Genomic DNA, 12,617 nt, shown 5'->3' with positions numbered 1-12,617 from the left:
GACGCTCTTTAGAAAAACAAACATGAAGGCAAGAGAACACGGGGTCACAACAAAGGAAGTGACCTCATGTTCTTAATAGAAGCCCCCGGCGATGGCGCCATGGATGGTTACCGCAAAGTTACTGTGGCGTCTATGATGATGATGATGATGACAACGAAGGTGGATCCGGCCCGATGAACTGTGAGGTGACCTAAATGAATATGCATTGACTTAGCATTAGCGCTTTGGGCCCCCTCTGCCCTGGTGTGTGTCTCTGTGTGTGGCTGAGAAGACATTAAGAAGCAGGGGGAAGTGGAGTCCCTGGTGTGATGGAAACACACGTCGAGACGAAGTGGGAACGACAGTAAAATCTTTTATTGTCTTGTGTAGGCTTCATTGGAGTTACAAGTTATCGGATATTGTGATAGGACTAACAAAAACAAAAATACTGATGAAATACCGCTATTTATTAGCTTACAACAGTAACTTTATGGCATTGGTCGACGCTAAGAATCGCATATCAAAGAAAATGTATTCACTTTACTCTTCTACTTTTAGAACCATCAATCCGCAGAATGCGTCGTTAATTGCGTGTCCTTTTTTTAAGTTGACAACGATGTTCTTTCACACATCACCGATGTGTACACGTTCTTTAGTTGTGGCTCATTTTGAATGAGGACAGCGTTGACGTAAGTGGCCCCGTCTCCAAGGCCACGATATGTGGAAGCAAGCCTACGCATAAGATAGAGGGATGGAAAGAGAATCAACACAAGACCGAATTATTAATTGATAGGAGCAGGGAAAGAGGCGCCAAACACAGTGGCTGTTTAATCTTTAACAGCGTCAAACTTCAGTTCGATCACACATTAATCAGTCCCCATGTTTGGAAGGTCAGGGAAGAAGTCAAAGCAGATCAAAACCCAAATCGTTCTCGGGTAATTGCATAGCCTGTCGATAATCAATAACCAATAACCAATTCCTAAACTGCCTTTATTTTAAGCTGTGCACCCGAAACGTCTTAAGCCATTCCTTTGTCATTCATAGGCCTACAGATTCACTGATCACTCTTATTTCAAGAGTGACCCCCCCCGCCGAGTCTTTGGGTTGAAGATTTCAATATTAACGACTGCGTTGCGTCTTCCTTCAAGGCTGAGGTCTGCTGGAGTCACAGTTTCATCTATTTGATCAGCTTATTATGATATTGAAGACAGAGTGTTATCGTTTGAAAGCCACTCACTCTAATGTCATCAAAGTACATTTGCGGACGTAAAAAAATAAAATAATGAAATAAATAAAAAATTGCAGAACAAAGTGACAACTCCTGAATGACTTGACAAACTGTTCCATTATTCGCTTTTAAGGACCTTACGCAGGGCGTCAACACTGCATTGTAAACACTTTAACGTTGAGTCCTGTCTTTCTTTTCTCCGAAGGTGAGCCGTTGGCTGGCAGGAACGAGGCGGGCGTTCCCAGAGGCTACTGGAACTTCTCCTGGGTGGCAGAGGACAAGTTGGGCTTCCCCAGGGCCCGAGTGCCCGCTCCAGGTGAGTCCCCTTCCCTCCAGGACCCCCCCCCCCTCCATCCATAATGACACAGCATGGCCATCGGGCGCCGGGACTAATGAGCGCAGCTGTCAGCTTTCAGGTTCGGTGGGGAAACGCTGCAGTAATAACCAATGGAAGGAGGTTGGCCCACCGGTGTGTGTGTGGTGGCACATCTGAATGTGCTCTGTCCATGCCCAAGTCCACTCACCACTTCCACCCGTAAACGTTGACATCATTCTTTGTACATTGATTTAGATTTTCCATGACGTCGTCGCCAGAAGCTACGTTATTTAATTTGGCACATATTGTTAAACAGCGGACCAACCAGGTCTTTCCGTGAACCGAGGTTTAGTGCTGGGGCGTTCTGGGACCCAGGGAGGCCCTCGTTCTAAGCCCCCTGTAGTAGTGGCTGATGTATGGGGCTGTGGTGTCCCATCAGGCCCTATCAGCCTCTCTGTCCCCTTGGCGTCTGCGCCCTGCCAAGTCCCGGCTACGTTTGGTTTGCCGAGTCACAAATGGATGAATGAATAAATATATCAGTGCATGGTGTCAGCAGGAGACCGCTGCCATGGTCTCTCATGGGGCACAGAGTATATTGTTTGGCTCTCTTACTCCTCAGTGCATTGGAGTGGGTATTACGGAGGAAATGTGCCGTTTAGAAAACGTAAAAAAAAGACTTCAAAAAGACTTCAAAAAGACTTATTCGGATTGTCGGTTGAGATCGAAACACCATCGCATTACTACCACAAAAAAAGACTTCAGACTTCATGAAAGGACATGCATTTAGCCCCGCAGAAGTAGAGGCATTACAGGAAGGACCATGGCGAGAATAATGAGCTGTCTTTTACTTTATTTTATTTTTGGAATGCATATTCATTCTGATTCAACGATCCTGGAAAATGACCAAAGTAATGAAAGGTTGTTATGAAGTTTTCCTCACATATTTTCTTTATTTAAAGATGCTAATTCATGGAGTCCAGTGAGACTGCCAGGAAATAAGGACAAATATTGCATATTTAATAAACCAACAAAGCAAAACTCAAAGTTAAGAGCGGGAGAAGGATGGAAAGATTGGGAGCCAGAATTGGATGCCTGTGTGGGGGAGTGAGTGCGAAAAGATGGGTACCACCAAGCAAGAGTATCAAAGCAAAATGGAAGGAGATGAGGAGATGAATGATGAGGAAGAGAGAGCGAGATGGATAGATTCAAACGGAAATGTTACCCTATTTTCACATCTCACATATTTGAGATGTAAACGGTTGAACTATAAGTCTGCAACGGCTGATGGAAATATTATCTCTGCAGCCTTTTTATCTACATTGCCGAATTAACAGCAGAGCCAAACTTTTGCATTTATGCAAAGGAAGGCAAAACATGTGTGTGGCTGCTTTGAAATATAATGTGGAATATCCTCACAGTTCAAGTTATTCGGATTGTCGGTTGAGATCGAAACACCATCGCATTACTACCACAAGTTATTTATTCATGTATATATTTTCCATAGAAAGCTCTGCATTGGTTGACACATTATTTCATCACACAGGAATATTGAACATGTTACCTCTGAACGGATGTACAATTTGCAGTACGGAAATTATGCATCAACAGGCGAGATATATGATGCATTATTTGCCAACTGCTTATTTGTTTCTAGCGCTCTTCCTTTAGGAGTGAACTGGATCGATGCGGAGCGTTATTGAGCCAAGTGTAGACACCAAGATGGTCCTGATTGACCTCAAAATGTCACCTTCGAAAATGATGAAGAGAGTGCACCCATCACTTCCATCACTCCCATTAGAGAAGCAAAGGGAACCAGGAGAAATTGAAGAATGAGCATCACCTTTAGTCTCTAGACATGCTTGAGCTGGTGGGTGTGTGCGTGCGTGCGTGTGCGTGCGTGCGTGCACCTATACGTGTTTGTTTGTGTGCGTTTTGTGTGTTTGCACATGTGCGTTTGTGTGGGCGGGTGTGTGTGCGTTTACGTGTGTGCATGTGAATGTTTGCGTGCGTGCCATTGTGTGCATGAGTGGGAATGTGCGTGCATGGGCATGCGTGTACATGTGTGCACAAGTAGGTGCTGTGTGCATGCGTGCGTCCATCCATCTGTGTGTCGATGCGTGGGTGCCTCCGTGGGTACACCCACGTCGACCCCAGGGCCCTCTCTTCCTCTCTTTCCCGCCGGCGGTACTAGAAGAATACGGCACTGCGGCTCCACTAGGTGGGCTCCCGTGGGAGGGTAGGGGAGGGGGGGAGGGAGGGAGGGAGGTTAGGGTTTGGGGCCCTCGGGGGGAAGTCATGCTGCAAGTGATTATTCAAGTTGTGTGGTTGACATGAAACTGCCAACCAGCTGTTTATAAAACACTCGCCCCAGCCGAGAGTTCACTGGATCCCCTCCACCTCCGCCTCTCCCTCTCTGTCTCCCTCCCCCTCTCCCTCTTCCTCTCCCTCCCTCTCCCTCTCTCTCTCCCTCCCCCTCTCCCTCTTTCTCTTCCTCTGTCTCCCTCTCTCTCTCTCATCTCTCTCTCTCCCTCTCTCTCTCCCTCCCCCTCTCTCTCCCCCCTCTCTCTCCCTCTCCCTCTCCCTCCCCCTCCCCCTCTCTCTCTCTCTCTCTCTCTCTCTCTCTCTCTCTCTCTCTCTTTCTCCCTCCCTCTCTCTCCCTCTCTCTCTCCCTCCCCCCCCTCTCTCTCTCCCTCTCTCTCTCTCTCTCCCTCCCGCCACCAGAGTTGAAGTCGCTGTGATGGTGTCAGTTGGACAGTAGGATTCTCCAGGATATTTTGATATTACATTTTTATTTGCGATTAGACTTTTACTGAAAAAAGGACTTCTCCTCCGGTGCTTTCATTAAAGGTTGGGTATGGGATTTGCGAAACGCCAGCAGATTTTGAAAATACACAACTCAAATGGTCCTACCCCCTCTCCTTCAACGCTGACTCTGACTCCACCCATTCCAAGTACATGGACGCGCAATCATCCACGAGCACGAACACAGATGCGTGAGAGCGAGCCAGGCTAGCATGGTTGGAGTTTAGGTTTGTCTTCTAGTGCTAGGTCCAAATGTGGATTAGCTAGTTAGCGAGCTCCAGTAGCTACCGCAGGATAACAACAAACAGAAGCTTGCTCTGGGTCACGAGCTTTGAGTACGTGCACGAAGAGGTCACGTGCGGGGAGGGGGGAAGGGGGAGTGCAGTACGACCGTTTGATTGACGTACTTACTGTCCAATGCCACTCGGTGGTTCTGGAAATCATTGGCTGGAGTTTTTCGAGCCCTGCCCGTTTCACAGATGATTTACTTGTTTAATTTTTATGTCAGTACTTCTAACTCAGTGGCTGTAAGTGGGTCATGATAAGGATTTCAAGTAATTTTGCAAAAATGGCCAAAAAAAGAATTCCATACCCAACCTTTAAGTGATGGACCCTGCTTAGTTTTTCTCCACCCTATTGGGCAAAAAACTAAACAAAAAACAGCTGGGAGGTAAAATGGAGGAGTTGGTACGGTTCGGGGGGTGGGGGCGGGGGGGGTAGTGGCACAGCTGGCCGGTAAAGGGGAGCGGATGGCCAGCGGGATTGCTCCGACTAAATAATTGAAAGCCCCCTAAAAAGGCGGACAGGAAAAAAGGCAAATGAAAACCTGATGGCTACAAACTAAAGTTGGCTGCTTCAGCAGCAGCCGCACGGCGGGCGAACACACTGTGACTTATTTATGTGTGGGCTGGTAGCGGTCAGGCGCGCTCTGCTGGCTAAACCGTTGTTTTACTTCCATGCGTGTGTGTGTGTGTGTGTGTGCGTGTGTGTTTTGTGGGTGTGTATGTTTGCGTTCACATGGGCTTCATTATTCAGTAATGGTTGGTACTTGTTGAACTTGTTGAAGTCAAATTGTATAGCTCTAGCTCACACTAGCAACATCAACAAAAATATGGTAAACGTTAAACTCAGTAGGCTACAATTCATTTAATGTGACACAATACAAAACATAGCAATACAAAACAACTACACAAGACGGCTTGTGTACATCATTTCAAGCTTTTAATACTTTGAGAAGAAAATAAAATGTAAATTCACGCTGTGTATACTCTCCTGCCTGAATCAGAGAGACCTCGGCTGCAGAATCAGAATGCGTTTTTATCAACTGAGCGTTTTTACAGTATTATTTTATCAACACAAATAGCTTAACTAAAATATCATGTAGGATTGCTGAGTGTTTGTCAGTGGCCTTCTGTATCTACTCATCGGTGTGAGTCCGGCCCGGGAACAGAGCAGCTTCAGTGCAGCCAAAGAGTTTTCTGAGGACAAACGGCTGCCACAGTGGGAGAGTAGGCCTGAATCCAAGTATCACACAGCTAATAGGTGGTTGGAGCATTGTACAAAGGTTTTAATGAAATTGCAAAGGAGCTATTTGGCCTAAAGGAAAAAGATTGCAACCTGATCTATTCACGTTGATTAAATGACAAACTCGTTATCATTAGTAGGAAGTGCTTTTTGCTGATATTTTGGCCTTGTTTAAACATTAAAATAGCTGCTAATTGCAGCCAATTTAGTAAATAATATTATCACAAGCACTTAGTTTAAGGCTGCCTCTGTTGTTCTTTCCTATTATCACACTGTACGCCACGTGTCAAAGAGCCATCGTACACTAATCAGATAGTGTTGTATCTGAAGACAAAGCTAAGAAAGGGTAATTCAGTGCTTCAATGTTTTGCTATTCTGAAGATGGCCACGTGACCTCACCCGAAGCGACGACTGGAGGCGTTCTCCGACTGAGGGCTATTTTGGGCCCTTACATATAACATTTTATTTTATCCCTTAAATATTAAGACGAAATTCTAGCTACGGCATGCAAATAGGCATGGACATAAAAACCAAAGAACCATTCAAATAGTAAATTGTGATTTGAATACCTTCCAAAGCAACGATTATCAGAATATCCAAAGATTTGGCCTCGGCACCAAAACACAACACAACGGAAGACAGAACCAGAACCGCGTAGAGGAGAGGTTTTCATAAGCATGTCGAGCCGAGATAATTCAGCCGCCCACTTCAAACACTGTGCTGCTCTCTGTAGGGGAGTCAAACCCCCCCAGTACCACCCGTCCCCCAACATCTGGGCTTTTCCCGGGGCTTTAGAGCTTAGCCCGGTTGTGCCAGCAGCAGTGAGCAGAGGAGCTTGGATCAGTGGTAGCCCCCCCCCCCCCCCCCGGCTGCCCCTACATCACAGCCATACTACAAGATGGCCATCTCTTCTTCTTCCTGTGAGCCGGGCACGTCGCTGTTGGCGTCAGGGGAGTCGGAATCTGTGGTCCAGTGCACCTGTCCAAACTTTCACCTCAGCACCCCCCCACTCCCCCCCCCCCCCCCCCCCCCCATCCGTTAGTATCTTCAATTCCTTTATAACTCGTCCTGTCTTTCTCTCTGTTTCCCGTGATGTTCCCCGGTGCCTCATTATCAATCAATCATGCCTTTATTCATATAATAATGCTTTTTCGTGCGTGACAAAGGAAAATTACAAAACAGAGAACAAGCAATAAAAACAATCGAAGAGAAAGTAACAATCACAGAAATCTGAGACTCCCAAGAGCAGTAGATTGGGAAGACAGGATTAGGGAAATGGATTTAAATAAAGCCTGTGTGTTTAAAAGTACGGGCAGACTGATCCTGATACTATTCCTCCGTAGACCAGAGAACAACGCCTCATACGCCGCACCGTGATGGGTTGAGGCATAGTGTACCTCGCTTGTGTGTGTGTGTGTGTGTGTGTGTGTGTGTGTGTGTGTGTGTGTGTGTGTGTGTGTGTGTGTGTGTGTGTGTGTGTGTGTGTGTGTGTGTGTGTGTGTGTGTGTGATCCAGATGGATAACTCTGGTTTCAGCTGTGGCTTCCAGCTGCAACGCAGGCGTACAAATGGATTCTGGCCACTTGACGAGTGGTTGTACCCGACAATAGAACATCTGCCTCTCTCAGCTGGTGCCACTGCCTGCTTGCTCTTTATGCAGCGGTGGCGGAATAGTGCAGGCTGGCAAAATCCAGAAAAGGGAAGAAATAAATACAACACGCACGCACACACACTCACAGACACACACACAGACACACAAACACACACACACACAGACGGACGCGTCGACTCAGGTGTCTGTGGTAGAGGTTAGATGTGTCCCTCTCGCGTGGCATTTGCCTGCTTTTATTATGCACTACGGGCAGCTTTACACACACACGCACGCACGCGCGCGCGCACACACACACACACACACACACACACACACACACACAAATCACCCACACACACACACAAATCACCCCTGTAGGAGGCTGCCTGTTTTCAAATTGGTTTGGTGGATTACCTGCATACTGCAGTCTGTCTGTCTCCCCCCCCCCCCCCAGCAAAAAAAACAACAACTAGATGTGAACATCTTGTTCAATATACACTCCTGTCAAATCAGTAGAAAGTCACCTTAAAGTTCTCCAACTACTTTGAACATGTCACTGAGATTGTTGACTTGCGGTTTAACAACTTGATCAATGTATAGATGTGTTCACTGGAGGCCCGGAAGGTTAATTGAAAGAGTTTTCAGGGATATAGTGGCATGTGACCTATACATACGTAGCCATTATAAATCCATGGTTCTGTCTAGCTCTTGCTCTCAAGAATAGCATATCTCTCACTCTCACTCGCACCCGTTCTCAAGCATAGCCTTGATAGTGATAGTGATAGTAATATTGGTTTGATTATTCATTTACCATAGATATAAGTAATAAATTGTAATTCGGGTTGAAAAACAGGGAGAAAATCTGGACAAAAAGATAACTTTTTAACATGGTGATATGATAATTAGGAAGAATTCATTAGCTGTGATAGGCAACGCAGATAATATACCCGTTTTATGTGGTTGTACAGGTAATTTAAAGGTCGCCGATGTCAGACAAATCCATCATTTTGTATTGCGTTTTTATTTGATAATAAATAATAATAAATCAAAGCCTTTATATCTGTATGCGCAGTGGATTAAAGTTTCACAAAATAAAAGCGCACCATGGCTAGTAAAAAAAATTGAACGATGTGTCTTCAACAGGACTGAGGCTCGGTGCGTTTTTTTACTCTTTTTACGCCCCTGATGTATTTTTTACTTTCTAAAGTGAAGGCGAAGGAAGCGAGTTCACCACCGTATCCGACAGTATCCCTTGATCTCTTTCCCTCTGCTTTATTCGAACCACTGGCATGAAAGACAGAGACATTGATTCAGTCAATCACTCCATATACCTACCCTTGTGTTTCGGATTGTGCCTTCATTTTAATGCTCTGGTGTCTCCCTTTGTTTCTTCGGGCCATCACTTCATATTTTGCTTCAAAATAATGTTGCCATAAGCCAGCTCGCAATACTTTATAGAATATTGCCTATATTATTGGTTGTGTCAAAGCATGCTATATTGGTTCACTTGACTTTTTCAAAGCACACGCACGCGCGCGCGCACACACACAAACACCCAGGAATGGGATCGTTACATGAACTGAGTGTGAACTGCGTATGAACATGACGTTTAAAGTCTATCTTAAGGGCCATTTGTGGAGAAGGGTAGGAGGGTCGGGCGGGGTGTGTGAGCGGAAAGAAGAGGGATTGCTTATTAGTCTGTGTTCCGAGACTCGGATCTGAATGTTTGGCAAATAAAATAGCTTGTAACCCGTCTATTTATCCGTCCTCCAGACACCACCTAGGGTTGACACTGTGGCTCTGACCTGCCTCAGAGAAAATACCCAAGACTTGAACATAAATAACCATGAATGCATCGGTAAATTAGGGCACGCCACCGCCTGCCATCCGCTCACACCGCCCTGCCGCAATTGGAAAATCCAGCATTCATCATTCCGGTTCCATTCCATTAAGTGACGTTCCGCCAAGGGGATTTACCCACTCCACTCTTTTTTTTGAGGTGAAGCAATTCATCTGGTGTCAAAAGCATCCATTATCATTTCACAAAATAACAAGGCATACAGACGTGTAAACATGTTAACCGCATGTTGGGACAGATTCATCACCTCTGGCCCGTGTGTCGCTGAAGGCCGGCTCTGTTCACTGTCATCTTAATGACCTTCGAGAGCGACTCAGGACCACGGAGCTCGATCTCTGCCCTGCTTGATGAACGAGGTGATAGGGGTGGGGGGCTGGGGGGCAGACCCTTGTTAACATCCTGAAACCCAGAGGAGAAGCTCCAGTTAATTACTGAAACACAAAGTCATTTTGCCGGAGGTCTAAAGAACTTTCCCAGCCGTGGAAAATATGTATTTTTTTTTAATTACTGAATAAACAAAATTCTTGTTTACGAGCCACAATGAGATTTGTTTTTCCGTACGATGCGTTTATTCCATTCATATCCCGAAACGTCCCCATTTACCACACAATGTGTCGCCATGATCGATGAGTAAATGAACAAAAAATGACCTATAATGGATGCTGAGCAGTACATACCTTAATATACACCTTGCCACTGAGATACAAGCTTCAAATATCACGACGGCTTACATGGAATCATCATTCATTATTTTACCATCATGCTGACTTTATCGCAGATGAGTGCATTTTCTTTTGCCCCAGGTTGTTCTGGCCTCCGCCACGGGCTCGTTCACAACAGGACACCAACGCAACTGGGAGATAATTGGAAGGTTTTGATGCCAAGGCAATAAGGCAACCCTGATAATACTGAAACATTATTAGGCCATATGGGAGAAATTTACCATAGGTACCATATGTTTAAAAGGAGTATAATCATTATCCTGCTGAAATAGATTAAATCAGTGTGAAAAATCTCTGAGTCAAAGCAGGACTACATTCTGTTTCTCATTGACATCTTCTACTGCCAATGAGATGAACCTCGTTTACTTGGCTGACTGAGTAGATCCCTAAAGCGGTAAACCTGACAGAAAGAGACAGGGTTGGCTTTATGACGGCCCCAAAGGAGAAAGGAGTCCCCTCATTCTTCCTCTCTCATTTTACTTGTGCTCTGAGGTGAATGTTACTTAAGCTTTACTCAAGATTGTTTTTGTCACACATGTACACTACCCCTGCGATAATTTCATCTCATAAGTACATGTGAGTTACTATGTCTGTATTATATCAGTTCAATAAGTAAGGTTACAAGTGGATTTTACCCACATAATAGCTCACTGCCTTACATCATATTTAACAGTAATGTTTTAGAAGTCAATTAATAAAGTTGTTATCTACTGGGATTCCGGAGCAGGAGGATACGTTTTTGTTTGTTCAGTGGGGGACAGGGTGGGGGACAGGTTGGGGGACAGGGGAGTAGTTAGATATCTAGGTCAAATGCATAGGGTGTTGTGATTGGTCAGTGCATATAGGAGGACATTTTGGAAATATAGCATGAAGCCTGATCAGGAATGGGAGTTCTTTACAAACCTCAGGTTTTGTTTGTTGCGCTGATCCACGACGGTGGAAAGGTTTTCAGTGGATGCTTATATAATATACTTTATGGCACAGCTGTAGCGAAAATCAAGCACAGGGTAATATAATATATCGGGTTGAGAGATTTATATATCAACTCTATAGTTTAGAAAAACCAAAGCAAAAGAAAGAAGCATTATTTATATGATTATATAAAACCTATAAATTAAGAAAATGCATATGCATACACAAATGACAGACATTTGCACTGCCTTTGAGCAGAAATTGCAGGTGGATTGTGTAAACATGTTGATAACCGTGAGACCATCCAATTACATTTATAAAGCGGTTGCAAATATTTCATGATTTGTCACAGAAACTCAAAAATATTACATAAAATGAAAATGATTGTCATCGGTGGGTTTAAGGAAATTTTAGTTTCCTTCAAACCTATTGAACTGCCGCCTCTTGTAAAATAGAGGACCTGCACACAAATCCAACAAAAAACAGAATATGTTATGCCGGGAATCTAGTTACGATGGACACAGATGTGACTTGACTTGCCCAACAGAAATGGCCACTTTTTAAGTGTCATTTGGATTAGTTGGGTAGAGTTGAATTTTGTTGATACTCTTGCCATATTCTGGATATAGCATTTTATTTAAAGTCAATGAACCCCAAGTTATTTTTCTTGTTGCATATACTTCTATTTTTACACCAAAAATCCATCAACAAAATCCCAAATCTCAATAAATCATTCAATAAATAGTGTGTCATAGAGTACAATAATCAATCCCTGATATTCTTTCTCACGTAAACATATTTGAAGAAATGAGAGCTGGAGGGGAAATGTCAAACATTGGATATCCACAGTGATTCTCAAAGTCAATACCATTGAATGGAAAGTAACACTTTTGGGGCTGATAGGGGAGTGATGGAAAGGTCACCGGTACTCTCTGTCTCTACTCACATCCGGGGAGAAAACCATCGCAAAGGCAACAGCACGGTGAGGGAGGGCATGTCAAATGAATACATCTCCCTCTATCATAATGCTCCTTCACACTCTCCCTCTACTTCTCAGTCTGTCTCGTTCTCTTACTGTGTCTCTCTTTCTAACAGTGACTATCTGTCTATCCCTGTCCCTCTCTCTCTCTCTCTCCACACCCTCCCTCCTCTCTCTCTCTCTCTCCACCCTCCTCTCTCTCTCTCTCTCTCTCTCTCTCACGCACTCACTCACTCACTCACTCACTCACTCACTCACTCACTCACTCACTCACTCACTCACTCACTCACTCACTCACTCACTCACTCACTCACTCACTCACTCACTCACTCACTCACACACACACACACACACACACACACACACACACACACGTTCCACTGGCAGACGTAGGGTTAACCTGGGGGAGCCGTCTCTGTCTCTTTAGCCGCCAGTTGAATGGTATTGCTCCACTTTAGTTGGCAGCCCAGTGTTCCTGAGCTTAACTCCTAAGGTGGAGCCAAATGCCTGTGCGTGCCGTGCACACTGGTGTGATGTCTGAGCGTGGCGAAACGGGATGAGACTTAGCTTTCGCCCATGGCTCTAGGTTGGTGTTAGTGTGCAGTGTGTAAGGTATGCAAATTGGTTAATGTAATCGATGTGCAAGATGTGTTTTTTTTGCCATGAATTAACTGGGATTCACACACGCACACGTTTTGGAAAATACA

General features: G+C 44.9%; 1 protein-coding gene across 1 annotated transcript in view; it reads left to right on the top strand.

The window, feature by feature from the left end:
- alk (ALK receptor tyrosine kinase) overlaps positions 1 to 12,617 on the top strand; it is a 278,727-nt gene that overhangs the window by 84,057 nt on the left and 182,053 nt on the right. Inside the window, exon 2 of the mRNA XM_030357274.1 lies at positions 1,413 to 1,523. Within this exon, the coding sequence (XP_030213134.1) occupies positions 1,413 to 1,523 (111 nt within the window). The remainder of the gene's footprint in view (positions 1 to 1,412; positions 1,524 to 12,617) is intronic.

The sequence above is a fragment of the Gadus morhua genome, chromosome 5 (genome assembly GCF_902167405.1).
Source record: "Gadus morhua chromosome 5, gadMor3.0, whole genome shotgun sequence".
Classification (NCBI taxonomy): Eukaryota; Metazoa; Chordata; class Actinopteri; order Gadiformes; family Gadidae; genus Gadus; species Gadus morhua.
The sequence above is the reverse complement of the archived record's forward strand: the minus strand, read 5'-3'. Positions and strand labels throughout refer to the sequence as shown.